Here is a 26,229-nt window from a genome sequence, read left to right on the forward strand (position 1 = left end):
TAATACCCTCCAGTTCCATCCACGTTGAAGCAAATGGTGGGTATTTGTCATTTCTAATGCCTGAGTAATATTCCATTGTATACATAAACCACATCTTCTTTATCCATTCATCTTTCGATGGACACCGAGGCTCCTTCCACAGTTTGGCTATTGTGGACATTGCTGCTACAAACATCAAGGTGCAGGTGTCCCGGCGTTTCATTGCATCTGTATCTTTGGGGTAAATCCCCAACAGTGCAATTGCTGGGTCGTAGGACAGGTCTCTTTTTAACTCTTTGAGGAACCTCCACACAGTTTTCCAGAGTGGCTGCACCAGTTCACATTCCCACCAACAGTGTAAGAGGGTTCCCTTTTCTCTGCATCCTCTCCAACATTTGTGGTTTCCTGCCTTGTTAATGTTCCCCATTCTCACTGGTGTGAGGTGGTATCTCATTGTGGTTTTGATTTGTATTTCCCTGATGGCAAGTGATGCAGAGCATTTTCTCATGTGCATGTTGGCCATGTCTATGTCTTCCTCTGTGAGATTTCTCTTCATGCCTTTTGCCCATTTCATGACTGGATTGTTTGTTTCTTTGGTGTTGAGTTTAATAAGTTCTATATAGATCTTGGAAACTAGCCCTTTATCTGATATGTCGTTTGCAAATATCTTCTCCCATTCTGTAGGTTGTCTTTTAGTTTTGTTGACTGTATCCTTTGCTGTGCAAAAGTTTCTTATCTTGATGAAGTCCCAATAGTTCATTTTTGCTTTTGTTTCTTTTGCCTTTGTGGATGTATCTTGCAAGAAGTTACTGTGGCTGAGTTCAAAAAGGGTGTTGCCTGTGTTCTCCTCTAGGATTTTGATGGAATCTTATCTCAAATTTAGATCTCTCATCCATTTTGAGTTTATCTTTGTGTATGGTGAAAGAGAGTGGTCTAGTTTCATTCTCCTGCATGTGGATGTCCAATTTTCCCAGCACCATTTATTGAAGGGACTGTCTTTCTTCCAATGGATAGTCTTTCCTCCTTTATTGAATATTAGTTGACCATAAAGTTCAGGGTCCACTTCTGGGTTCTCTATTCTGTTCCATTGATCTATGCGTCTGTTTTTGTGCCAGTACCACACTGTCTTGATGACCACAGCTTTGTAGTACAACCTGAAATCTGGCATTGTGATGCCCCCAGATATGGTTTTCTTTTTTAAAATTCCCCTGGATATTCGGGGTCTTTTCTGATTCCACACAAATCTTAAAATAATTTGTTCTACCTCTCTGAAGAAAGTCCATGGTATTTTGATAGGGATTGCATTAAACGTGTAAATTGCCCTGGGTAACATTGACATTTTCACAATATTAATTCTGCCCATCCATGAGCATGGAATATTTTTCCATCTCTTTGTGTCTTCCTCAATTTCTTTCAAGTGTTCTATAGTTTTTAGGGTATAGATCCTTTACCTCTTTGGTTAGGTTTATTCCTAGGTATCTTATGCTTTTGGGTGCAATTGTAAATGGGATTGACTCCTTAATTTCTCTTTCTTCAGTCTCATTGTTAGTGTATAGAAATGCCACTGACTTCTGGGCATTGATTTTGTATCCTGCCACACTGCCGAATTGCTGTATGAGTTCTAGCAATCGTGGGGTGGAGTCTTTTGGGCTTTCTATGTAGAGTATCATGTCATCGGCGAAGAGGGAGAGTTTGACTTCTTCTTTGCCAATTTGAATGCCTTTAATGTCTTTTTGTTGTCTGATTGCTGAGGCGAGGACTTCCAGAACTATGTTGAACAGCAGTGGTGAGAGTGGACATCCCTGTCTTGTTCCTGATCTTAGGGGAAAGGCTCCCAGTGCTTCCCCATTGAGAATGATATTTGCTGTGGGCTTTTCATAGATGGCTTTTAAGATGTTGAGGAATGTTCCCTCTATCCCTACACTCTGAAGAGTTTTGATCAGGAATGGATGCTGTATTTTGTCAAATGCTTTCTCTGCATCTAATGAGAGGATCATATGGTTCTTGGTTTTTCTCTTGCTGATATGATGAATCACATTGATGGTTTTACGAGTGTTGAACCAGCCTTGTATCCCAGGGATAAATCCCACTTGGTCATGATGAATAATTTTCTTAATGTACTGTTGGATCCTATTGGCTAGTATCTTGTTGAGAATTTTTGCATCCATGTTCATCAGGGATATTGGTCTGTAATTCTCCTTTTTGGTGGGGTCTTTGTCTGGTTTTGGAATTAAGGTGATGCTGGCCTCATAGAACGAATTTGGAAGTACTCCATCTCTTTCTATCTTTCCAAACAGCTTTAGTAGAATAGGTATGGTTTCTTCTTTAAATGTTTGATAGAATTCCCCTGGGAAGCCATCTGGCCCTGGACTTTGGTGTCTTGGGAGGTTTTTGATGACTGCTTCAATTTCCTCCCTGGTTATTGGCCTGTTTAGGTTTTCTATTTCTTCCTGTTCCAGTTTTGGTAGTTTGTGGCTTTCCAGGAATGCGTCCATTTCTTCTAGATTTCCTAATTTATTGGCGTATAGCTGTTCATAATAAGTTTTTAAAATTGTTTGTATTTCCTTGGTGTTGGTAGTGATCTCTCCTTTCTCATTCATGATTTTATTAATTTGAGTCTTCTCTCTCTTCTTTTTAATAAGGCTGGCTAATGGTTTATCTATCTTATTAATTCTTTCAAAGAACCAACTCCTGGTTTTGTTGATCTGTTCCACAGTTCTTCTGGTCTCGATTTCGTTGAGTTCTGCTTGAATCTTTATTAACTCTTCTTCTGCTGGGTGTAGGATCTATTTGCTGTTTTTTCTCCAGCCCCTTTAGGTGTAAGGTGATCTTTTGTATTTGAGTTCTTTCCAGTTTTTGAATGGATGCTTGTATTGCGATGTATTTCTCCCTCAGGACTGCTTTTGCTGCATCCCAAAGATTTTGAATGGTTGTATCTTCATTCTTCTTAGTTTCCATGAATCTTTTTAATTCTTCCTTAATTTCCTGGTTGACCCTTTCATCTTTTAGCAGGATGGTCCTTAACCTCCATGTGTTTGAGGTCCTTCCAAACTTCTTGTTGTGATTTAGTTCTAATTTCAAGGCATTATGGTCTGAGAATATGCAGGGGACAATCCCAATCTTTTGGTATCGGTTCAGACCCAATTTGTGACCCAGTATGTGGTCTATTCTGGAGAAAGTTCCATGTGCACTTGAGAAGAATGTGTATTCAGTTGAGTTTGGATGTAAAGTTCTGTAGATATCTGTGAAATCCATCTGGTCCATTGTATCATTTAAAGCTCTTGTTTCTTTGGAGATGTTGTGCTTAGAAGACCTATCAAGTATAGAAAGAGCTAGATTGAAGTTACCAAGTATAAGTGTATTATTATCTAAGTATTTCTTCACTTTGGTTATTTATATATTTGGCAGCTCCCACATTCGGGGCATATATATTGAGGATTGTTAAGTCCTCTTGTTGGATAGATCCTTTAAGTATGATATAGTGTCCTTCTTCATCTCTCACTATAGTCTTTGGGGTAAATTTTAGTTTATCTGATATGAGGATGGCTACTTTCTTTTGAGGACCATTTGTGAATAGTAAATGGTTCTCCAACCTTTTATTTTCAGGCTGTAGGTGTCCTTCTGTCTAAAATGAGTCTCTTGTAGACAGCAAATAGATCGGTCCTGCTTTTTTATCCAGTCTGAAACTCTGTGCCTTTTGATAGGGTCATTAAGCCCGTTCACGTTTAGAGTTACTATTGAAAGGTATGACTTTAGTGTCATCATGATATCTATTCAGTCTTTGTTTTTGTGGATTGTTCCACTGAACTTCTTCTTAAAGGGGAATTTTAAGAGTCCCCCTTAAAATTTCTTGCAGAGCTGGTTTGGAGGTCACATATTCTTTCAGTTGCTGCCTGTCTTGGAAGCTCTTTATCTCTCCTTCCATTTTGAATGAGAGCCTTGCTGGATAAAGTATTCTTGGTTGCATGTTCTTCTCATTTAGGACCCTGAATATATCCTGCCAGCCCTTTCTGGCCTGCCAGGTCTCTGTGGAGAGGTCTGCTGTTACCCTAATACTCCTCCCCCTAAAAGTCAGGGATTTCTTGTCTCTTGCTGCTTTAAGGATCTTCTCTTTATCTTTGGAATTTGCAAGCTTAACTATTAAATGTCAAGGTGTTGAACGGTTTTTATTGATTTTAGGGGGGGGATCTCTCTTTTTTCCTGGATCTGAATGCCTGTTTCCCTTCCCAGATTAGGAAAGTTTTCAGCTAGGATTTGTTCAAATACATATTCTGGCCCTCTGGCCCTTTCAGCGCCCTCGGGAACCCCAATTAAACGTAGGTTTTTCTTCCTCAGGCTGTCGTTTATTTCCCTTAATCTATCTTCATGGTCTTTTAATTGTCTCTTTTTTCCTCAGTTTCTCTCCTTGCCATCAACTTGTCTTCTATATCACTCACTCGTTCTTCCACCTCGGTAACCCTTGTCGTTAGGACTTCTAGTTTGGATTGCATCTCATTCAATTGATTTTTAATTTCTGCCTGATTGGATCTAAATTCTGCAGTCATGAAGTCTCTTGAGTCCTTTATGCTTTCTTCTAGAGCCACCAGTAGCTGTATAATAGTGCTTCTGAATTGGCTTTCTGACATGGAATTGTAATCCAGATTTTGTAACTCTGTGGGAGAGAGGACTGTTTCTGATTCTTTCTTTTGAGGTGAAATTTTCCTTCTAGTCATTTTGCTTAGTGCAGAGTGGCCAGATACAAGTTGTATTGGGAAAAGGAGAAAAAGAGAGGAGAGAAAGAAGGAAAGAAAAGAGAAAAAGAAAAAAGGAAGAAAAAAAGAAGAAAAAGAGAAAAAGAAAGGAAAAAATAGGGTGGGGGAAGCAAACAGAAATCAAAAAGCAAAAAAAAAAAAAAAAAAAAAAAAAAAAAACCACAGGGGAGTATCTTCTGATTCTGTATACTTTAAGTCCCTTGACTTCCCCTGGAACTGGTCCGTTTAGCTGGTCTTCTGGGGGAGGGGCCTGCTGTGCTGATTTTCAGGTGTTAGCACTTTGGGGAGCTGCTCTGCCCCCTGCCTGGTGCAGGGCTCACTGGGGGTTGTTTACCCCGTGAGGCCCCAGGAGGATCAACCCCAGTGGTGGGGCCTGCTCTGGAGCCCTGGATTCAGCCCCCGCAGTAACTCCGGGGCTCTCTGTCTGCAGGGCCTGGAGGCTCCGGGGCGGGGCCGCTGATCTGCTCATTTCCAGGCAGGAGCGTCCTTGCTGTCCTGGGCCCTCCCGGCCTCTGCCTGTCTGGGGGAGGCCGGATCCTGGGCTGTGTCCCGGTGCCTGCACTGTTGGATTCGCGCTCCCGCCCCGCAGCCCCCTCCGCGGAGCCGCCGCCCGAGCCCCTCCGAGCTGTTCCCGGAGCCGTGCCGCCCCCTCTGCGCGGAGCTTCTTCCACTGCCTGAGCCGCCGCCGCGGAGCTGTTCCCGGAGCCACGCAGCCCCCTCCGCGGAGCCGCCGCCCGAGCCCCTCTGAGCTGCTCCGGCCCCGCCGTGCGCGCTGCAGCCCTTAGGGAGCTCGGCGCACTCTCCCGGGGCGCAGGTGCCTGTTAGTGTCCCCGGGAGCCCGAGGGCATCCCCGCCCTCCTGGGTCCTGCTCTAACTCCCTGCGAGCCCCTTTCCGCCCGGGAAGGTTGGTGCAGCTCCTGCTCCTCCGGGACGGGGCTCTCCTGTCCTGGGGACACTCGCCCCGGCCTCAGCCCGGCTCCTCGCGGGGCCCCTCCCCCTTGGAGGCCTTTTGTTTCTTTATTTCTTTTCCCCCGTCTTCCTACCTTGATAGAAGCGCGAACTCTTCTCACTGTAGCGTTCCAGCTGGTCTCTTTAAATCTCAGGCCGAATTCGTAGATTTTCAGGATGATTTGAAGGTTATCTAGGTAATTTGGTGGGGACAGGTGATTTGGGGACCCTGCTCTTCCGCCCTCTTGCCCCTCCTCCTCAATAAAGGTTCTTGTGTATCTTCTAGTTAGCTGTGCATTTTCTCAGGCTAATAGCTCTTTTCTACCTAGTGGATAAAGGGTCCATTGGCTCCATCTTAGTATGTGAACACACCCTTTTATTCACCAAAAACCTGCCTGAAAGTGCTTATCATAGTGGTGAGGGCACCTCATCTCCAATCATTGCCAAATAGTTGAACTGAGAAAGGTCTTAAAGAACTTGTCATACTTTTATCTTTTTATTTGTTCATGTCATTTATGCCAGTGTCATGTCAAGAACACACTTCCTTTGTTGAGTATTATGTTTTATTCTGCCAAGTGGAGTTTTGATAGGAAGTTATCCTGGGGGCATAACTGGGTGCGTAAAGTGGTCATAGATACCAATGGAAACATCTTTTTCTCATGAAAACTAGGTTTTTTATTTTAAAACTCATTTGCTTTGCATTTCTTCTCACTCCCCCTCTAATTAACTAGGAAGGAGATATTCTTCTGTTTTAAAATAAGATAAATAAGGATTATTTTATGCCTTATGCTAAAGCAACATAGTTGGTTTGGGGAGTATCTGCAACAGGGAGATTTGTGCTTTGTTTTGTTTTGTTTTGTTTTTAGGTCTGTGTTTTTTGAATCCTACCTGTAATATCTGATGTGTTTAGCTGCTCACCAACATTTTGCTGGGATTCTTCTACCTACTCTCACAATATTCCCTTTACCTTTTTATTCTAACTCAGTTTATTAGGATTCTTGTCATCAAAGAGCATTCCTTGAAATAATCTGGAGTCTGTATTCCTGGGTACAAAATCAGCTTAAAGTGTATTGACTTCCTATCATTCTGTTCCATTTCCTTTGAAATAATTTCCAAATTCAGTGAATCAGTTCAGGTTTTCTTTATCTCTTGGCTGGTATATATGTTCACCTAAAAATGTGATATTGGTGTGTTATTTGTCCTGTACATAACATTTTTGCTTAAGAAGGAAAGTGTATCTCTCAAGAGATCAGAAGGAAACTTTTGTTTCACAGAAAAATATGGGCCGTGGCCACAAGACCCATGAGTCAGATTCACTTTTGTTGATCAGCAGTGACTTGCCAGCTTAAAGGAATGGTGATCAAAGTAGCACATGGATTGAGTGGTATCTAATTTTGAACCGTGACTGGCTCAGATAGGGTTTTAAGGAGACTCCTATCTCTATATGGGGGTTTTCACTGCATTTTTTCGATGCCTACAAGCACATTATTCAGGAAATGCCAGTGGAGGGGAATATTGAATTTTATCTAGTTTTTTGTTTGTTTGTTTGTTTTCGAATTTCATCTATATTGATGCAGAGTTGCAAATTCCTGGAGTATGCAAAATGAGGAAAGCAAGCCCAAGCTGCTGTCTCTGAAGCAAGTTGTGGATCATGGCAAATCACTATTTCACACGTTTGTGTTTACTGCCTACAGTTTGAGGTTCTAAATGAGGAAACATTTAGGTTGTGATGTCTTAGGCGAGCTTCTTATAATGAAATACCAGAAACTTGGAAAATAAAGTTGTTTATGAGGTTAGTTTTTTATTTAAGAATGTTGTAGTACTGCTTCACACCAAAGATATTTAGTTTATTTGAAAGTATAATAATGTTCTGACCAAACTCCCTCATTGAAGAAACTCTACTCCAAAGATTCAGTGACTTTTCCAAGGTCACAGATCTTGTTTATGATTTACTTATGATTCAGAATTTATCATAATTGTGGAATCTACGTATTTTCCCCATGACGTGAAAGGAATCTACTACAGAGTCAGCCATTAAAACTTTTAATACATTTTGTGTGGTATCTGCTACCTTTTCATAGCATTTCCCTGTGTGATCCAAGCCCCAGTGAGATGTCCAGGGCTTTTTCTGAGTCTTGGTTTATATTTCCTATTTGATAAAATCCTTACCTTTCAATCACAGTCTCCCTTATTAAAAAACAAAATTGCCAATAAGTACCTTGAAGCTACTTGGCTAGCTGTGGATATATTCCCAGTGGTTGTAGGGAATTTCAGAGAAGTTAGAGATATCTCTCTGTCAACCCTGACTCCTTCTAACAGTATTAGATAGACCCAGCTGCAGCCCCAGCCAATGTCCTTCTTCTTAGACAGCTTTGAAGGCTAAAACTTTTAAGGAAGAATTTGAAATAAAAGAAAGCTCCAAGCCAAAAGAAAGTAAATTCTGTCCACTGCCCTCTTCTTATGGATTTGAGGCCATTTTGACAGTTTGATATAAATTCATAAAGTGTACCAAAGCCATCTTGATTTCAGGCCATGATATGGAAATTTTCCCCATAAATAAAAGTGCAATTTTAATATGATGCCTTTTATTTTGAGTGTTGTGGGTAGAAGCAGTCAGGTTAGTTAAATAAGCGATTTTCTGTTGTTTTTTCTCTCCAAGAGAACATGCTGAGAATGAAAGCATTGCTTTGAATTTTTGGTGTTGAATCTTTTCGCAACAGCTTTCAGTCATGGAGACAGGAAAGGAGCTATAAACAGATCATTGGTGAAATAGTGATGGCTTAAATTCATCATATGTCAATAACACATTACTTTCTGTAGCATAATAAATACAGTGAAAGGGCTGACATAAGTCTTCTGTATAGATTTTGCTCTGGTATAGGAGTGAAATGGAAAGGAGGTTTAAGTTTGGGGAGAAAAGGAAAAGGCAATAAAAATTTTTACTCATGTTTCCAGGAATGGGAATATTTCCAAGGATGGGAAACCAGAGGGTACAAGCAGAGTACCAAGAGATAATCTTTTAAAACCATAGCTAAACTTCACTTAAGCTCACATAAACATCCCAACTCTTTTAAATATATATCTTTACTGAAAATATGTTTTTTAGCATGTGTTCTTATAAAAACAAGTGTTGCCTTATCAACTCTGTATTAATTTCCATATGGAAATCATAAAAACCTTTTTTGCTCAAAGGTTTAGCTCTTTTGCAGTATACACATATAAAATGCCCATTTCTTACCTGTATCCATATCGCTTCATATAACTTATTAAAGGTTGGATCACTTTCTGGTCTTCCTTTCTTCCATAGGATTGCACTACAGAGATGTGAACAGATTGATGGGGCATGAGTCTAAAAACCAAAAGTCTGGATGGACATCTGAGAGTTCTTTGTATTTTTAAAGTGGTACTGAGATAAAAATATTTAAGGTCAAAACTGTTCTGGGAAGTATAGGACATATAATCAGTCACCTTAGATATGAAGTTTAGGCTCTTCCCATGGATTTCCATCTCCTCCCTCTGTATAGCCATTTCCAAAAATAAGGGCACCTTCTGTTCATTCACCTACCGCTTAATGAGTATCTACTACTTGTTTGGCACCATCCAAGTTAAAAAACTGATTAAGAGAATCCTTGTATTTAGAGAGCTTAAAGGTTGATTATAAAGCAGTGGTATTATTTTTAAAGCAAATATCTCAGAACTTTCATGCCCAAATCAATTATTTTGAGGCAGTGGGAGATAGTACACTTATTGCCTATTACTCTGCCATCTTCCAGGAATCTTCATAGCTGTCCATTTTCTTCTATGTTCATTAATAAAGCTAGTACTTTGGCTTTTTTCATCATCTAGTATTTCCAGAAAGGGTCTGAATAAAACCCCAGTCCCTTGCAGGACACATTTAAGCTGTGACATGGAGCATTAATTGAATGTAGAGAACTGGATTTCAGGATTGGAATTAAGCATATTAAGTTCAGCCTGGATGGAATAAGAATTCACATCCCATAGATACCTTTCAAGCAGGGCAATAGAGGAGATGAAGAATATACTAGTATTGGCCACATTAACAATCTAAACCAGAATTTTATCATGATTATTTTTCTCTATACTTATGAGACTTGATTATGTAAAGAATCATTTTCCAAACAAGTGCTGATTTGGGTCCTGGAGTTATATGTTGGTGATTGTGTTGTGTATCTCTACGTCCATTGATAATTTATACTTTTGGGTCACTAGATGGTGCTCTTTCACTTTGAAATAAATATATTTTCCATTGAGGCTTTTGCTTTTTATTTTATTGTTCTGTTGATACAGAGATGGTGGAAAATCAAATTCTTTCATAAATTGGATCTGATGCTTTCTTGTCCCTTTACAGATGCATAGGAATTTTAATGTGATTATCCAACCTATGCAAGTAACAGGTTTTCAGATTAGCATACCACTCAATACTTAACTGTTAATTTATTTTGTATGAAAATATATTTTTCCCTGTAGAACCATTTTATGTTATATGTACTTGACTGATACATAAAACACTACAATTCTATTTTTTATGTGGTTTCACTTGCTGTGTCCTATACTTGATCGAAGAATGACTTGGGAAACAAACAAAATGCCAATTACTGGATCCTGGAGACCCAGGAATATATATTCTAGCAAGTGCTACAGTTGAGTACAATCAGGTATGTTTTGAGAAGTGCTAGGTTCTAATCCCCTAGGAGTCAGCATTTTCAGTGGAGATTAATGCTCAAGCCAGCCTACAGTAATTGAAACCAAAGTTGAAGACAGCTGGGATCAAAATTATGAATGTAGACAGATCTTAATGTAAATATTGCCTAGAGGAGTTATACTGGATGTAATAATTATTGAAGAAAATACTGTGTTTACATAAGTGCATTAAGGTTGGTGAGAATCTTAAAGAGAAAAAGTGGTTCCTGTTAGAATGCAATAAGGAGCAAGCAGTGGTAACATGATGCCATACTGACTTGAAGTTGTTTGACATCTGTTTTGCCCTACTTTTAGGCCCCTTACTCTGTGATACCTGACACTTAAACATTTTAGAAGGTTTAAAGCAATCTTAAGATCTTTCATCTTCACAGTGTCCCTGTGACTTGACAAACATAAGAGGAAGGATTCAAGAACAGGGTAAGGAGAAGAGTCTAAGACCAAGGGCAGTTCCCAGGAGACCGTCTGGGGACAGAATGGGGGGGGGGAGGATTGGAGGTGACAGCACTGACTCAAATTAAGCACAGCTGCTGGGATGTCTCCCTAGGCGGCTAGAGGCATTCCTGAGCTCTGAAGGCTGCTGGTGCTCTGTTGTTGACTCTGATTGTTCTACCTTGATCTTAAGAGCCAGGAGCTTTAGGACAGTGTCCTCCCTCCTCTCTCCCTTCCTCTGTCTCTTCAATTGCCTATTTTTACCTTATGAGTATAATATGCTCATCATGGCATGGGTTTTCAAATGGACTGTTGGATGGGGATAGGTAAGTGACAATAACAGGGAAATGTGTGTAGTTTGATAAAATTCCCACCAGGTGATTCTCTTTTCTTATCCTAGAGAGTTGATGGTTTGGAAGGACTGAGTTGGACCTGCTTGTTAATTGTGAAAAGTGTTCAGACCTGACCCCATTGCTGATCTCAAGTGTAGTTCAGGATAAGAAGGACTCCGCAGAAAAGATGGTGTGTTGTAGGCAGGCAGTAAGGTTGACATCACCAGTGATGGTGATGACAATGTTCTCTGTTTTTTGTTTTTTGTTTTTTCTCTCTGTTTTTCCACTTTATCACTTAAGCTAGTGTTATGGAACATCTGGCTTCCCCCAAATGGTCTTGGTCTCTCAGGCTGACCTGTGGGGTAATAGAACACTCTGTTGTTGGGGAGACTTGGAAACCTGACAAAAGAAAGAACTGAAACGACATCCTTACCCCAAATTTGGCTGTAAAGATTCCAGCCTAGCGAACTGCTTCAGCTCCTTTAAGCTTTTACTCAGACCTCGTTTTCCCAATGAGGCCTAATGCCCTGACCCCCATCCCACAGCTGGTACTCCTCCTTCTTTCTGTTCTCCTTTTCATAAGTTGTGTTCTAATACACTAGTAATTTGTTTATCTGATTCATTTTTGTTTCCCTGTACAAAATTGTAAGCTCCATGTGGATAAGGGTCTTTTTCTTCACTGATATATCATCCAACCCCTAGAATAGTGACTGGTACATAGTAGAAGTTCAGAAAATACTTGCTAAATGAATTAATGTTTTCCTTTATCACATTCCGTGGCAGTAATCATTAATACATGTAGCATATATTAGCCATTTAACAATAATTCTGGATAAATATTAAATATTCCTGAATGAAGATAATATTTTACTCTGTTAACCTTGATGTATAAAGATACCTTCTGAGTTAGGTTATCACATGTTTTTAAAAGTGTGGATCCAGAGTTGGAAGACATTGTATTATAATGAATGAGCCTCTGAGTGGTTTTCTAGGGCAAGTTATTACACTGCTCTATGCCTTAATTTCCTTTGGAAACAACCTTGCAAAGCTGTGGAGTAGATTAAATGAGTTAATGCATTGAAAGCTGTAGATCAGGACTTGGAATGTAGCAAGAATGTAGTAAGTAATAAAATGAATTTATAGATTCTTCACTTGTTTAAAAAATAATTACATTTGATAAACTTATTTTGCAGTTAAATGGTTTAGCTAGCTTTCAGAAGAAAAAAGCTATTCAGAAAAATGTACAACTTGGGGATTTCCATGTTCCTGTTTTAATTACAATGTTAGCATACCTAGAATGAATCAAATACTGAATTTCTTATGGAATCTCTTTTCTTATATTGTAATATCAATTTTAAAACAAAGAGTTTGGGGGTTTCATATGAGCCCTTTGTTTTTATTTTCTTCTAGATCCCCATATTAAGGTTTCTGGAAAGAAAGAAGATGTTAAGGAGGCCAAGGAAATGATCATGTCTGTCTTAGACACAAAAGTAAGTGAATGTTAAGGACATTCAGATGTCAGAACCTTGTCTCTGCAAGGGCTACTTCATGCTGTTATGAAAAGAACCATTTGGAGAAGAAAAACCACAAGAAAGTAATGGTGGGTTTTAAAATAAGTATGTGTGATTCTACAATGGATGTAAAGTTCTGTTTAAAATTTAAATGACCTCTCAAGCTGGGTAATTGAGTAATATTATATATACATACTCAAGTGTGTGTGTGTGTGTGTGTACACATATGTATGTATGTATGCCATCTTCAGAAATAGACACTGACCCTGAGTAGTATAGGGCAATTAATGAAGTTAGGAAGAATTAGTATATTTGCCTTTATGATGCCAGAATGATCTTCTGTATAGTTGTGTGTGATGGCATGAAACTTGATACTTTATCTTCTAAGTTCTTTCTCTCTCTGCAGGTTTAGGTTAGAGAGATAATAGGGAAATTTAGATGTGTAAAGATATATACTCCTTTGTGAGAATTTATTCTATTAAACATTTCTAAATCACTATATGACAGGCACTTTGCTAAGCATCTTACAAATATTTGTCAAATTCTCATAACCAACTCAGCACAGAGATATTAGGGAATTTGCCCAAAATCCAATAATAAATGGAGAGGTGGGATTTAAATCCAGGCTGTCTGGTTCTTAACCACTGTATTTTGCCACCTGGTATTTCACTGAAATGGTTTCTGATCTCTTCCTGTTTTTCTCTTTTTTTTTTTTTTCCTAAGAATTATTCACCTTACAATTATTAAATATTTTAGAATCTTTTCCCAAAAAAAGAATATATTTTTCCTGGTTTTAAATGTTCAACTAAAGAACTAAGTTTAAAAGTCAAAGTATTTAATGGATATGTTTAAATTTTAAGAAATAAGACTATGTAAAAACCATCAATATCATTAACGTCTTGTTGTATTTTGACTTTTTAATTTCACCTTCTGAGGACTGAAGAATTTTTTATAAATGAGGAAAGATTTCATATCTTTATAATTTTACAGTACTGAATTTCCCAAAATTAAATACACAGATTCTAATAGGACCACAATTATTCATTGTCTTAGAATTTTACATTTGCTTTATTATAACTAATCGTATGCTTTGTATTGATTTATGTAAGCCATGTTACTGCTGGAGCTCTGTGTTTTGTTAGCCCTTCTTCATTCTTCCTGCCACTGAAAATAACAGGTCTGCTATGTAAAGTTTGACCTACAGTTATAGGCAAGTTGTGAAAACAATGCTTACAAATACTTTTTTTTTCAAATACTTTTTAATTCAACTTTGGGTTTTATTTTTACTGTTTCTGTCACAGTTCAGCAGTCCTCCTAACCTACATATATTCAGTCTTGTAATTATTTTCATCTGATTTTAGTTATTTGAATTAAATGTTTCATGAATAATGTCTGTTAAAAATGAGTAATTTATTTGTAATTATACCTGACTTTATTTAAATGCTGCTTTCCAAAAAGCTATCTCGGTAAAGAGTGTATCTTTTAATTTCTTCTGGCAAATTTATCTTAAAATGAGAATTTCTTTTTTATAGCTGAAGAGAAATAGAAAGTATGCATTTATAGATTAAGATGATCCTACCAAAAAAATTGTAAGATTTCCCACCGAGTCTTATTGTCAGTATTGTTTCCTTGGAGAAGAGTTCTAAGGAGTTTTTCATGCATCAAGAATTAATACATTATTTCCATATAGAGCAATCGAGTCACCTTGAAGATGGATGTTTCACATACAGAACATTCCCATGTAATTGGCAAAGGTGGCAACAATATTAAAAAAGTGATGGAAGAAACAGGATGTCACATCCACTTTCCAGATTCCAACAGGAATAACCAAGCAGAAAAAAGCAACCAGGTGCTTTGTCTTTTCACATGAACTGTTACGAAAAAAAGTAAAGTTATAATTTTTCATATGCTTATTTTTTGGGGGGAGATGAAAGCAAATAATCATGGAGATACCATATGATCTTACTAATATGTGGAATCTAAAATAAATAAATAAATAAAACAAAGGAATAAACAAAAAGCAGAAGCAGACCCACAAATGCAGAAAACAAACTGATGGTTCCCAGAGGAGAGGGTGCTTGGGAGATGGGCAGCAGGGGGTGAAGGGGACGGGGAGCTACAGGCTTCCAGTTGTGGAATGAATAAGTCACTGGAGATAAAAGGCCCAGCATAGGGAATATAGTTAGTGGTGTTGTAACAGCTATGGTGAGCATAGCATAACTTCTCAATTTGCCAAATCACTAAGGTTGTACACTTAAAACTAATGTAACATTATGTGTCAACTATACTCAAAAATAAAGAATGTATGAGCCTTTTCAAGGAGACCGAGATGCTCTACTTTTTTAAAGAAATGACTACAGGTAGGCCTTAACTTTTAATCTCTAAGTAGTTATAGAAGAGAGAGGAACAACATAAATGTGATGGCAACATAAAATGAAGTCCTTTAGGCAAGGCCCAGAGAGCATTATCTTGGTCCAAGCACTGTACACTGTGGGGATTCTGTCTGTAACATCACACATGTGGTTCTCCAGGGTACATCACATCACCTTCTAAGAGGCAGTGCATGAGTGCCTATCTTCCTCATGTTGACTGAATTATGTCTCTCTTTAGTTTATGCATATTTTTCTAGTTCTTGTGTTTGAAAACAAATGAAACTCACTTGTCCATACAAAGCACTTTCAGTATTTGAAGATTATATTATTTGTGTTACTTGGGAGTTTTCTCTGTAATCTAATCACAGTAGTAGAAACTGTCAGCTACAAAGATGAATAAGATAACAATCTTTTCTGAATGGGGACTAATGGTGACAGTGACACATTAGGAAGATAGAAAGCAAGGGCAGTATTCAAAATACTTGACAATTGGTATAGCATGGGATATGGTCATCAGGAACAGTGTCCTGGAGCCCCATACCCTTACCCTCATGCCAGTATTAATTTTTTAGTTGAAAGATTATGGGAAATTTCAGGGTATCCCAGGAGAGAGCAGCAGGTGATGTATGCAGTAGTTCAATAATTTTGAGTACTTACTGCAGCAGTATCATTGTATATTGATGTACAGTACAGACTTAATACACAGTATGTAGAGTTTAAACAGCAGGTAGAAAATGCAGTTAACAAGAGAAATTATAAAGTGGGCAGGATGGCATTATGGGAACTGAGAAATTTTAGGTCAGTCCAGCGGTTGATGTAAATTAGTTGACACAAATCAGCTGAGGAACTCATTAAAATGCAAATTATGATTAAGTAGGATTGGGTTGGTGCCTGAAATTCTTCATTTTTAATAAGCTCCCAGGTAATGGCAATGCTTTTTTTTCTGGGATGACATTTTGAGTGGCAAGGGTGTAGATAACTGGAAAAGCAGATGTGGGCTCAATTAAAATCTAACTCTGTATTTTCTTATTTTTGCAGGTATCTATAGCAGGACAACCAGCAGGAGTAGAATCTGCCCGAGTTAGAATTCGGGTAAGTATTACTTTAATACTGTAAATCAATGTCAGTAATGTTTGCATCATAAAGCAATAAAAATATCCTAACGTATCAATTTATAACCAAGTCATATGTTCAGTAGTTAGGAAATAGTGACAGAAGTTGTTTTAGTCTATTAAAAGTGTTTGTTAGAGATATTCCAGATTGTACCTGACTCCATTTCTCTGATGATTTTGAAATGATGAAAAAGAGGCCCAAAGAAGAACGCCACAGGCAGTTTAAGTCACAAAACTCTCAGATTTCACAAAAGACTCCTTTCATTTGAGAAACTTTATAAAGGCTACCCAAGCTTATGTCTGTAATAAAAGCAATATATGTTTTAGAATTCCATCCTCAGAAAAGAATGAGCTCTGCACATGTCTAAATGTGCAATGATTCAGCTGTCTGCTTTGGGTTCTCATACTTTCATTTAGGAGCTGCTTCCTTTGGTGCTGATGTTTGAGCTACCAATCGCTGGGATTCTTCAACCAGTTCCTGATCCTAATTCCCCCTCAATTCAGCACATATCACAAACGTACAACATTTCAGTGTCATTTAAACAGCGTTCCCGAATGTATGGTGCTACTGTAATAGTACGAGGGTCTCAGAATAACACCAGTGCTGTGAAGGTAAGCAATTGAGATAATTATGGACATTGTAAGTGTACAGATTATGCGAGTTTTATTTTTAAAGGATTTTGAACTAATTTTTCAGAATTTTCCCTTGTATTGTCTTGGTTTATAGAATGTGTTGAATTTCTCCATAGCTATTAGAAGTACAGTGGAGTCTTTCCTTGTATGTGGACAGTTATTTAATAGGATTATTCCTTTCCCACCCTTTCTTCATAGGAAGGAACTGCCACACTGTTGGAACATCTCGCTGGGAGCTTGGCATCAGCTATTCCTGTGAGCACGCAACTAGATATTGCAGCTCAACATCATCTCTTTATGATGGGTCGAAATGGAAGCAACATAAAACATATCATGCAAAGAACAGGTGCTCAGATCCACTTTCCTGACCCCAGTAATCCACAAAAGAAATCCACCGTCTACCTCCAGGGCACCATTGAGTCTGTCTGTCTTGCAAGGCAATATCTCATGGTAGGTTTACTGAAATTAGTGTTATGGTTTCATTTTATTTTATTTACTTCTTTGGGTACAGTATACCTGGCTGCACATACCTTACTACTGTGGTATTTATGAAAATACTTTGGAAGCTTTGTTAAATAAAAAAGTTTCATAGTAAAAGGAAATAAAGTAAGAGTAAGGTGTGTAGTACCTCACAAGCTTAATTTTATTACATAGGTGAGTAATTTCTTTGCAGTATTTTTTTTACTTAAACTAAACACAGAAGAGGATGCAATGAAGTAATTGATTATTTTCATCTGACATGCAGTATTGGTTTGCATTTGACAAAGTCTTCTGTTTGAACAGAAAAGTAAAAATACCTTTTTTATCCTTAAAAATATAAATTTCAGTAGCATGAAATGTGAACATTTCACAGATTTCTGATACAATTTAAAAAAATGGGATTTAAGTCGTGAATTTGAGTCATAATACACTGAAGAAAATAGCAGTTATGTAATTCAACACTGCTCCTGATTTAAAATTTGCAGTATTTCTGTCCTTCCTATATTCATTTTAAAAACAGTGTGTAGTTTGATACATAGTAATAAAATGGATTGACATAATGTGAACTTACAAATATTCTTATTTTAAAAAAAAACACTGTTGTCTTCTCTTCAAGAACTTGACCTTTAGTGACATTTGAAATAGTAAGCCTCAGATGTGATCTTTGCTATTAGTAACTCACAGAATTTGTTTTTGAGAAAGTTTCAGAAAATCTAGTTTTTGTTTTTTAGGATAGAGAGGAGCACAAGCAGGGAGGGGTGGAATGGAGGGAATGGGTGAAAGACAATGATAAACAGGCTCCATGCTCAGCACAGAGTCCAACACGGGGTGGATCCCAAAACCCTGAGATCATGACCTGACCCAAAATCAAGAGTCACATCCTTAACCAACTGAGCCACCCAGGTGCCCCAGAAAACCCAAATTTTTATTGTTGATTCCATTCCTCTGAAAAAATTTATCATTAAGGATTATAATATATAATTATTTTGTTGTGAATTATTTTTTTTAGCCAAGCTTAGTTTATAGGGATACTTTTAATATATACCTAGTTAGGTAGCATATGTGTTTCCAAAGGTTATTATGATTGCTCTTCATAACTTTCTTTTTTCTTTTTTCTTTAGGTATTATTTTAAGTGAACTTTTTCAGATGTTCGGTACAGTTAGGAATTCATATTCATACTTTGATCATAACTATCAAATATATAATTGTGCAATGAGACATTATTGCACAATATTGAAAGAAGTGAGGAAGACAGGAATAAATTAAAAGGCTTTAACGTAGGGGTGTCTGGGTGGCTCGGACAGTTTAATGCCTGACTCTTGATTTCAGCTCAGGTCAGGATCTCTGGGTCATGAAATCAAGCCCCATGTCATCTCCACACTCAGCACAGACTGCTTGAGTTTCTCTTTCTCTGCCCCTCTCCCCTCCCTCATGCATGTGTGCGTTTTCTCTCTCTCTCTTTCAAATAAATAAATCTTTAAAAGAAATAAAAGGTGGGGCTCCTGGGTGGCTCAGTCAGTTAAGCATCTACCTTCTGCTCAGCTCATGATTTCAGGGTCCAGGGATCAAGCCCTGCATCAGCCTCTGTGCTCAGTGGAGAACCTATTTCTCCCTCTCCTGCTTTCCCTGTTTGTGCACTATGTCTGTCAAATAAATAAATAATGTCTTAAGAAAAGGCTTTAACCTACATTTTAAATGCAAAAACTACCTTTATTCACAAGGAACATAGAACACAGTGATTTCATTTTAATCTCAGTGTATTTGACTTACTTCTGATACTTACGTACAGAACCCAGCAATCAATGGGCTAGTACTGAGTATCCTGAGAATCAGTACAGGTATGGGATTCCTATACTTAGTAGATTTGGGGCCAGGAAGAAAGCATCAGAGAAAAAACCCAAGTGCTGACTACTGCAGAGCTAAAAAGTGAGAAAGCTAAGAGAAGAAACAGTGTAGCGGTTTACTCCAGGAAAGAGGTAAGGCTGGAGAGGTAGGACTTGAGCTGGTGAAGAAGCCTTTTGGTTAGTGGAGAGCAAACTACAGTATCTGTTTGAAAAATAGTCAGGGGTGCCTGGGTGGCTCAGTCAGTTAAGCATCTGGCTGGGGCCCAAGTCATGATCCCAGGGTCCTGGGATGGAACCCCACATAGGGCTTCCTGCTCTGTGGGCAACCTGCTTCTCTCTCTCACTCTGCTGCTCCTCCTGCTTGTGCTCTTTCTCTCTTGTCTCTCAAATGAATAAATAATAATTAAAAAAAAAAGACAAATAGGAGGCTGGTCTAGCCTGAGGAAGGGGCAGATGTGGGGACATACAGGCGTATGATTGCACAAGCAAAGCTGGGCCAAAATGGGGAGATCTTTAAGTGCTGATTGATACATGTTTAGATTTCATTCAGAACACAGTAATAACCTGTGTGGTAAGTCTTTGAGCAAAAGCACAAGATCAGTACCCTTGATGTGGTTCAAGATCTAGTTTCTGGCATCACTAACAGAAGTCAGAGAATGGAGGAATTTTCCAAGGTGGGACGTGGGTAAAAAATTCAGATCCAATAGGCAATTCAGACATGTGTAATTTATCATTCAAAAGTAGTTTGTGTTCTCAGCATTATTTCCACCCCAATTCTCCGAGCTTTGGGATTAGCTTTATTACTTTGGTTAACTCTTCCAGTCCATAGAATTTTGTGTTGTTTGTAGGCATGTTAAATTACTAGATGTTTAAATGAGTAATATTTTACCTCCTGTATTTTCTATTGTGACACTTCTTAGGGTTGTCTTCCCCTTGTGTTGATGTTTGATATGAAGGAAGAAATTGAAGTTGATCCACAGTTCATTGCTCAGTTGATGGAACAGCTTGATGTCTTCATCAGTATTAAACCAAAGCCAAAACAACCAAGCAAGGTTGGTTCACAGTCTGGACCCAGAGAACCACGTATCATATTATGTTCTAGATAGTTTTATTTTCATATAAATGTGTATTTGCATATACATGGAATTAAGTATTATATATATGTCAGTATATATTATACTTAGTTATTTAATACATAAGTTTGTAAAAACATTCATTATTGATCATTTTCTTTATGTGTTGGTTTTGGAGTCCATTTTTATGACGATTATTTTTTACAAGTGTATGAGAAAGAGAATATGTGTTTTTATTAATTTGCAACCTGGTAACTTTCAGCTTTATTAAGTTATCAGAGTTGATAAGGCTACACATTGTGTTAAGTGTGTATGTGTATGTATCCAATGTGATTCAAAAATATTTAGTTTACGTGTTTTTTGTGAGCGACTCTGCTAGGCCTGGAGATTTAAATAATAGATGTCCATTTTCTTTAATGAAATTATAAGCTAATAATGATAATCAAAAGTAAATAATGAAGTGTCCCCAGTTCAGCTATCTTGGAACCTCTCCTCTAAGATATGGCAAAATTTCAATAATTCCATGTATAGTCAAAATTTAATGGGATAAGATAGGGTTGAAACTCAGTGTATCACGTTCACTTAGAATCCTATCTTCTTTTGAAGAGGGCATGATTGTTTTTCTTAAGTTGGACACTGAACACCGTGTTTTTATGTATTTACATATATAAAAATCATTTATATTATGTCATTATACATATGCCATGATACCTATTATTTTATAGAAATTAAAAAATGGAAAGCACAACTGGTTGGGAAAAGATAGGTTTGATTCTAAGTAAACGTGATACACTGAGTTTTAAGTTAGAGAACAGGACATTAATTTTATGTATCTTGAAGCTTCATGCTTAACTTATTTGAGTTAACTGGCGTCACTGTGGATACCAAGACTGGAAGATAAAGACAGGCGAGACAGTGCATATAAGGAGGGTTAGGCACAAGAGGAACCCCTAGATTTCAGTAAGAAATGAGAACAGGTCAGGGGAAGATAGATTGCAAGTGAGAATTCTAGAGCCTTGTAGCATCCCATGGCCATTTAATTCTGCTTAGCTGGCCCCGATGCTGACTACTGCTTTAACTGCTTTTTCAGTCACAAATTTTCTTTATTGCCCATTGGAGGCTCTCCCTCTTGAGTTTACGCGTCCAATTTTCTAGATGAGTCCATTGAGAAAAAAAATATATTGTTTAGAAATTTATTTTACCATAAGCTTTGCCATTGATATGCCATCGGTGAAGAATAGTGGTACCTCAAGGTCTTTTAGTTAACTAGCAGACTATAAATGTCAAACCTAAGTGACTGTTATTATGTAGTCTATATATAGTGACAAGTTTGAGTTGTTTTGTAAAGATTAGATAAAGGGGAGAAGGCTTTAATGTAAAAGCAAGAGGATGCAAAGAGAATGGGCTATAGAGGCAGACAGCCTGAGGTCCAGTCCTCTCGCTGCTCCTCCACAACTAGGCTGTGACCATGAGTAGATCCTTTATCCTCACTGAATATGAATACTAATTCCCATCCAGAAGGTTTCCGACAAGCATCTAGATTTATATACAGCTTCTATCCCAGTGCCTGGAACACAAGGCACACTCAGTAAGTTATAACTAACCTTTCATGATTTTACCACAGGAGTAAATATAAGAAATAAACAGAATTTTTAGTTGATTTTTAAAACCACATCAATATATTCCCTGAGTGGAATCTTTATTACCATATTCATTTCTCACCCACTCCCCAGTTCATTGTATACTGCTTGCATGTCACCTTTTTCTTTTCCATTATGTGTTTTCATAGTCTGTGATTGTGAAAAGTGTTGAGCGAAATGCCTTAAATATGTATGAAGCAAGGAAATGTCTCCTCGGACTTGAAAGCAGTGGGGTTACCATAGCAACCAGCCCATCCCCAGCATCATGCCCTGCCGGCCTGGCATGTCCCAGCCTGGACATCTTAGCTTCAGCAGGCCTTGGACTCACTGGACTAGGTATAAAATTTATTATTATAGTGCTTCTCAGTCACTGGGGGATTGCTTAGCTGGTTTGCTTTCTTTCTACCATTTGAGACTACATTTTAAAGGCTGTTTTTTTCCGTTGTCAGGCCCTAAGATTAGGTGAAAAAGCAACAAAGCTCACATCAATCCATTTTAGGTTTGTTAGACTCTATAGACTTTTGTTACCCAGATTCTTTTTATTTGGCATAAATAATCAAGGTCCGACTGTTTTATTTTCAGTAGCTATGTTTGCTTTCTAAATTAAGAATGCCATGAGAATAAAGTGAGCAGTCTGACTATAATTTGTGTGTTTGTTCTCTCTTGCATTTGCAATATTGCCATCCATCCCTAGAGGTAAAGATTATCCAGTTTGCTTTTCAAAAAATAATTAGAAATCTGTATGAGGGGTAGCGAAGGGGGAGGTGAAAACGAGCTGAACCCCCATTCCCAGTGGTCAGAACTGTGTTGTCCAGGTCCAAAGGAAATCTAGCCTGCAGCCTGCAGCTACCAAGAGGAGCAAATGGAGCAAATGGACCTGTATTTATATTTAAGGCAAAGAATAGAAGATGAAAGAGCATCATCCCCTCATTGCTTTAGTTCTTTGAGAAAGTGAGGTGAGGCATTTCATGGTTGTGATATGTACCACCTCACTTATGGATTCCTATTTACAGGCTAGAGTTCATTGCGATATTGTGATTATCCTAGATTCACTACTTTTTGCACATTTTTCAGTAGCCTTAATATAAAAAGTGAATGTAATAAATTTAGAAAATAATTTTGCCTCATTCAGTATTGATCTGAGACAGAAAAAATACTCTCAGCCTTTTATAATTTTTTTCTAACAGCTATTTCTTGTTTTTAAAAATTATAATATGGTTATAATGTGATTAAGATTCCAGATAGCCATGTCTAGAAATCATTACAGTAAAGAGAATCTCTTTTCCCCTTGGCCCCTAATCTTCCAAAATTGTCTCTTCCACCGGAGATCTGAACAATCATAACACATGCATGTGAGTTAGGAAGTGCCAGTGAGATAATTTAGCAGGAACCAAGTTCTTCCTTTCTTGAGAGAAAAAAAGTGAGCAAAGATTCAGCTACTCAATTTTTAAAATGTTTTTATATCTCTACCTATCTTGTAATATTTAATACTTTAAATATTTCTGAAAAATTATATAATTTCATATTTTACTTTAGAATATATTTAAATACCTGAAGGGAAATTTCATTATTTAAGTCAAACATTAAATCCTTAAAACAAGCAAAAAACAAACAAAAAAATTGTTTCTCAGAAAAGTTTTCATTCTCATTGAGATGGGCCAAAGAGAAGTCTTTTGTTTTAACATATGAACAAAAACTGCTCCAGGTAGCTCGGCCTCTCCATAAATGGGCCTAATGTAGTCATTCTATGTAGGAAAAAAAAATCCCCTAATCTCTGCTAATTGTACATGGTTTGGAAACAGTTTGTTTGGAAACAGAAAACAAGTGAGTTATGCAGAGAAATAAAAATGAGTTTCCACTTGAGCAGAAATGTGTTCATCCTGGCCAGTTGCAATAGATACAAAACAGCTGGCATTGCTCAGTGACCCTGACCACCTCCCTGGTTTGCATACACCTGTCTTCCATTTTCTTCAGCATCTGTTTGTAGATAGTTTGGGTTCTGTGTTGGAGTTGTATCATGCAATATTTCCTGTGAATATTTGAAGGAAGATAATCTGCCACTCATTTTGTACTTGGAAAATATCAGACTATATCAGTGTGCATTCCAAATGGCAATATGGTGCCATCTGTATTTTTAAGTCTTGAATTTATGCATATTGACTTGACGTTCATTTATTGCAGGTCTTTTGGGGCCTACCACCTTATCTCTAAACACATCAACAAGCCCAAACTCACTCTTGAATGCTCTTAATAGCTCAGTCAGTCCTTTGCAAAGTCCGAGTTCTGGCACACCCAGCCCCACATTATGGGCACCCCCACTTGCTAACACTTCAAGTGCCACAGGTGAGTATCATTTAAGTACAATCAAAGACATGTTAGATATCAGTTTTTAAATAAAATGTACTAGTGGCTCTCTTCCCCTAGGGAAAAATAATGGTTCAAAGTATACTGCAGCTAAACAGAAATTTCCCAGTGTGTAAATTAAAATGAAGCATGACAAAGCAGTGAGTTTTTCATTAAAAGTAGAATATAATCTTCAGACGTGACAAACAGATCAAGAAAAAGAGTATGATGAGCAGAAAGCAGTGGCAAAGACACTTGAAGCTCACTGACCGGGTAATGAAGAAATGTAGTTCCAGTTGGACAAATGTGCTTGGTAGTCATATGGGCATAATAAATCTAGCTAGTTTCCTCATCAGTACAGTAAAGAGCTTAGATTAAATATTCTTGTTCCATTTAAACATTATTTTGTGTTTTTATAGTAATGTTAAACCTATTTATAGCGAGGTATCAAAATTGAATTCTCTACTAAATTTGTAGCAACAAAAATGAAGTTTTCTGTTTTTACTAAAAATAATAAAGTAGTATTTGTTGAATTTGAGTTTTTTCCTGTCTAATATCTGCCATGAAATGTCGTTGTAGGTTTTTCTGCTATACCACACCTTATGATTCCATCCACTGCCCAAGCCACATTAACTAATATTTTGTTGTCTGGCGTGCCCACCTATGGGCACACAGCTCCATCTCCTCCTCCTGGCTTGACTCCTGTTGATGTCCATATCAACACTATGCAGACAGAAGGCAAAAAAATTTCTGCTTCTTTAAATGGACATGCACAGGTAATGTCCTTTGCCAGAGTAGTGTGATCTATGCTGTTTGTAAGAGATAAGCCACTGATGATGTGTATAAACTTTCACCTGAAGTGAATTTTAGAATTGTGACCATATCTGTATGTTATTTTCTATTATCATTTTAGTCTCCAAATATAAAATATGGTGCAATACCCACCTCATCACTTGGAGAAAAAGTGCTGAGTGGGAATCATGGTGATCCATCTAGACAGACAACTGGACCTGAGCAGGCATCTCCCAAATCAAACCCCACAGAAGGTAACTTTCCTTCTGAACTTCATGCTGGTCTGTTACTTGGATAAAGGGGGTTGTAAAGTCTGTGTGGTGATTTCAAGTTGGTTTTGCTAACCAGTTAGGATGCATCCTGCCTCAAGTATGCAGAAAGACATCTTGAATAAAATTCCAAAGATCACAGGGAAAGATAAACTAAAAACACATTCTTTCCACAGAAAGAATCACTTCCCATTACATTGGCACTTCCTAAATTAAAGTGGATGTAATTGTGCAAGAGGAAAGCATCAATTTATTAAATGTATACATATAATTTTTTTCCAAATATTTCTTTTTTTAAAACCCTGTCACCCCTAATAATCTTTTAAAAATGTGAGGGTCTTCTCCTTAGATTTCATCTTGAATGAAATTTGAGACAGCCTGAATTTAAAGTCTTCTTTGCAGCTGAAAGCTGTTATGCCTGGGTCTCTTTTGAATTGGGTTCTGATCTGTTTCCATCGCAGGTGGTTTGTTGATGATAAGGTGACATTTGGATTTTCACTTTGTCCCTTCTGCAGGTTGTAACGATGCTTTTGTTGAAGTAGGCATGCCTCGAAGTCCTTCCCATTCTGGGAATGCTGGTGACTTGAAACAGATGATGGGTCCCTCCAAAGTTTCCTGTGCCAAGAGGCAGACAGTAGAACTGTTGCAGGGCACAAAAAACTCACACTTACAGTATGTATTTTAATCTTTAAAAGTCCTTGACCCTTTGAAAGAAAATGTGTAACAGGCTGGATTTGTTTTAAACTCAGTAGTTGGTATTCTTTGGTTCAAGTAAGTTTGATCTTCTCCAAGAGTGTTTTTTATTTTTCATTATAACTATCTTTTCTTTTTCCTTTTAAAAATTGTATTAAGGAAGAGCATCTGGTAATTTTCAGTCCTCTCTCTTCTCTGTAGCTGTTGAGTTTATGTCTGGATTCTCTAAACCATCTCTGCTGCTCTGAAAATGCTCTTGAGCAGGGCAGTATTTACTTTCTGAGTTTTATTGGGGAAATTTTCCC

The 26,229-nt window shown here is 37.8% G+C and overlaps 1 protein-coding gene across 16 annotated transcripts in view; it reads left to right on the forward strand.

Moving 5' to 3' along the window:
- BICC1 (BicC family RNA binding protein 1) overlaps window positions 1–26,229 on the forward strand; it is a 270,924-nt gene that overhangs the window by 220,786 nt on the left and 23,909 nt on the right. For all 16 annotated transcript variants that reach the window (XM_072756030.1, XM_072756039.1, XM_072756033.1 and 13 more), the window contains 11 exons: window positions 12,572–12,651; window positions 14,363–14,521; window positions 16,083–16,136; window positions 16,574–16,768; window positions 16,988–17,239; window positions 20,035–20,166; window positions 21,977–22,163; window positions 24,009–24,170; window positions 24,750–24,946; window positions 25,084–25,216; window positions 25,747–25,903. In XM_072756030.1, the coding sequence (XP_072612131.1) occupies window positions 12,572–12,651; window positions 14,363–14,521; window positions 16,083–16,136; window positions 16,574–16,768; window positions 16,988–17,239; window positions 20,035–20,166; window positions 21,977–22,163; window positions 24,009–24,170; window positions 24,750–24,946; window positions 25,084–25,216; window positions 25,747–25,903 (1,708 nt within the window). The remainder of the gene's footprint in view (window positions 1–12,571; window positions 12,652–14,362; window positions 14,522–16,082; window positions 16,137–16,573; window positions 16,769–16,987; window positions 17,240–20,034; window positions 20,167–21,976; window positions 22,164–24,008; window positions 24,171–24,749; window positions 24,947–25,083; window positions 25,217–25,746; window positions 25,904–26,229) is intronic.

The sequence above is a fragment of the Vulpes vulpes genome, chromosome 4 (genome assembly GCF_048418805.1).
Source record: "Vulpes vulpes isolate BD-2025 chromosome 4, VulVul3, whole genome shotgun sequence".
NCBI lineage: Eukaryota > Metazoa > Chordata > Mammalia > Carnivora > Canidae > Vulpes > Vulpes vulpes.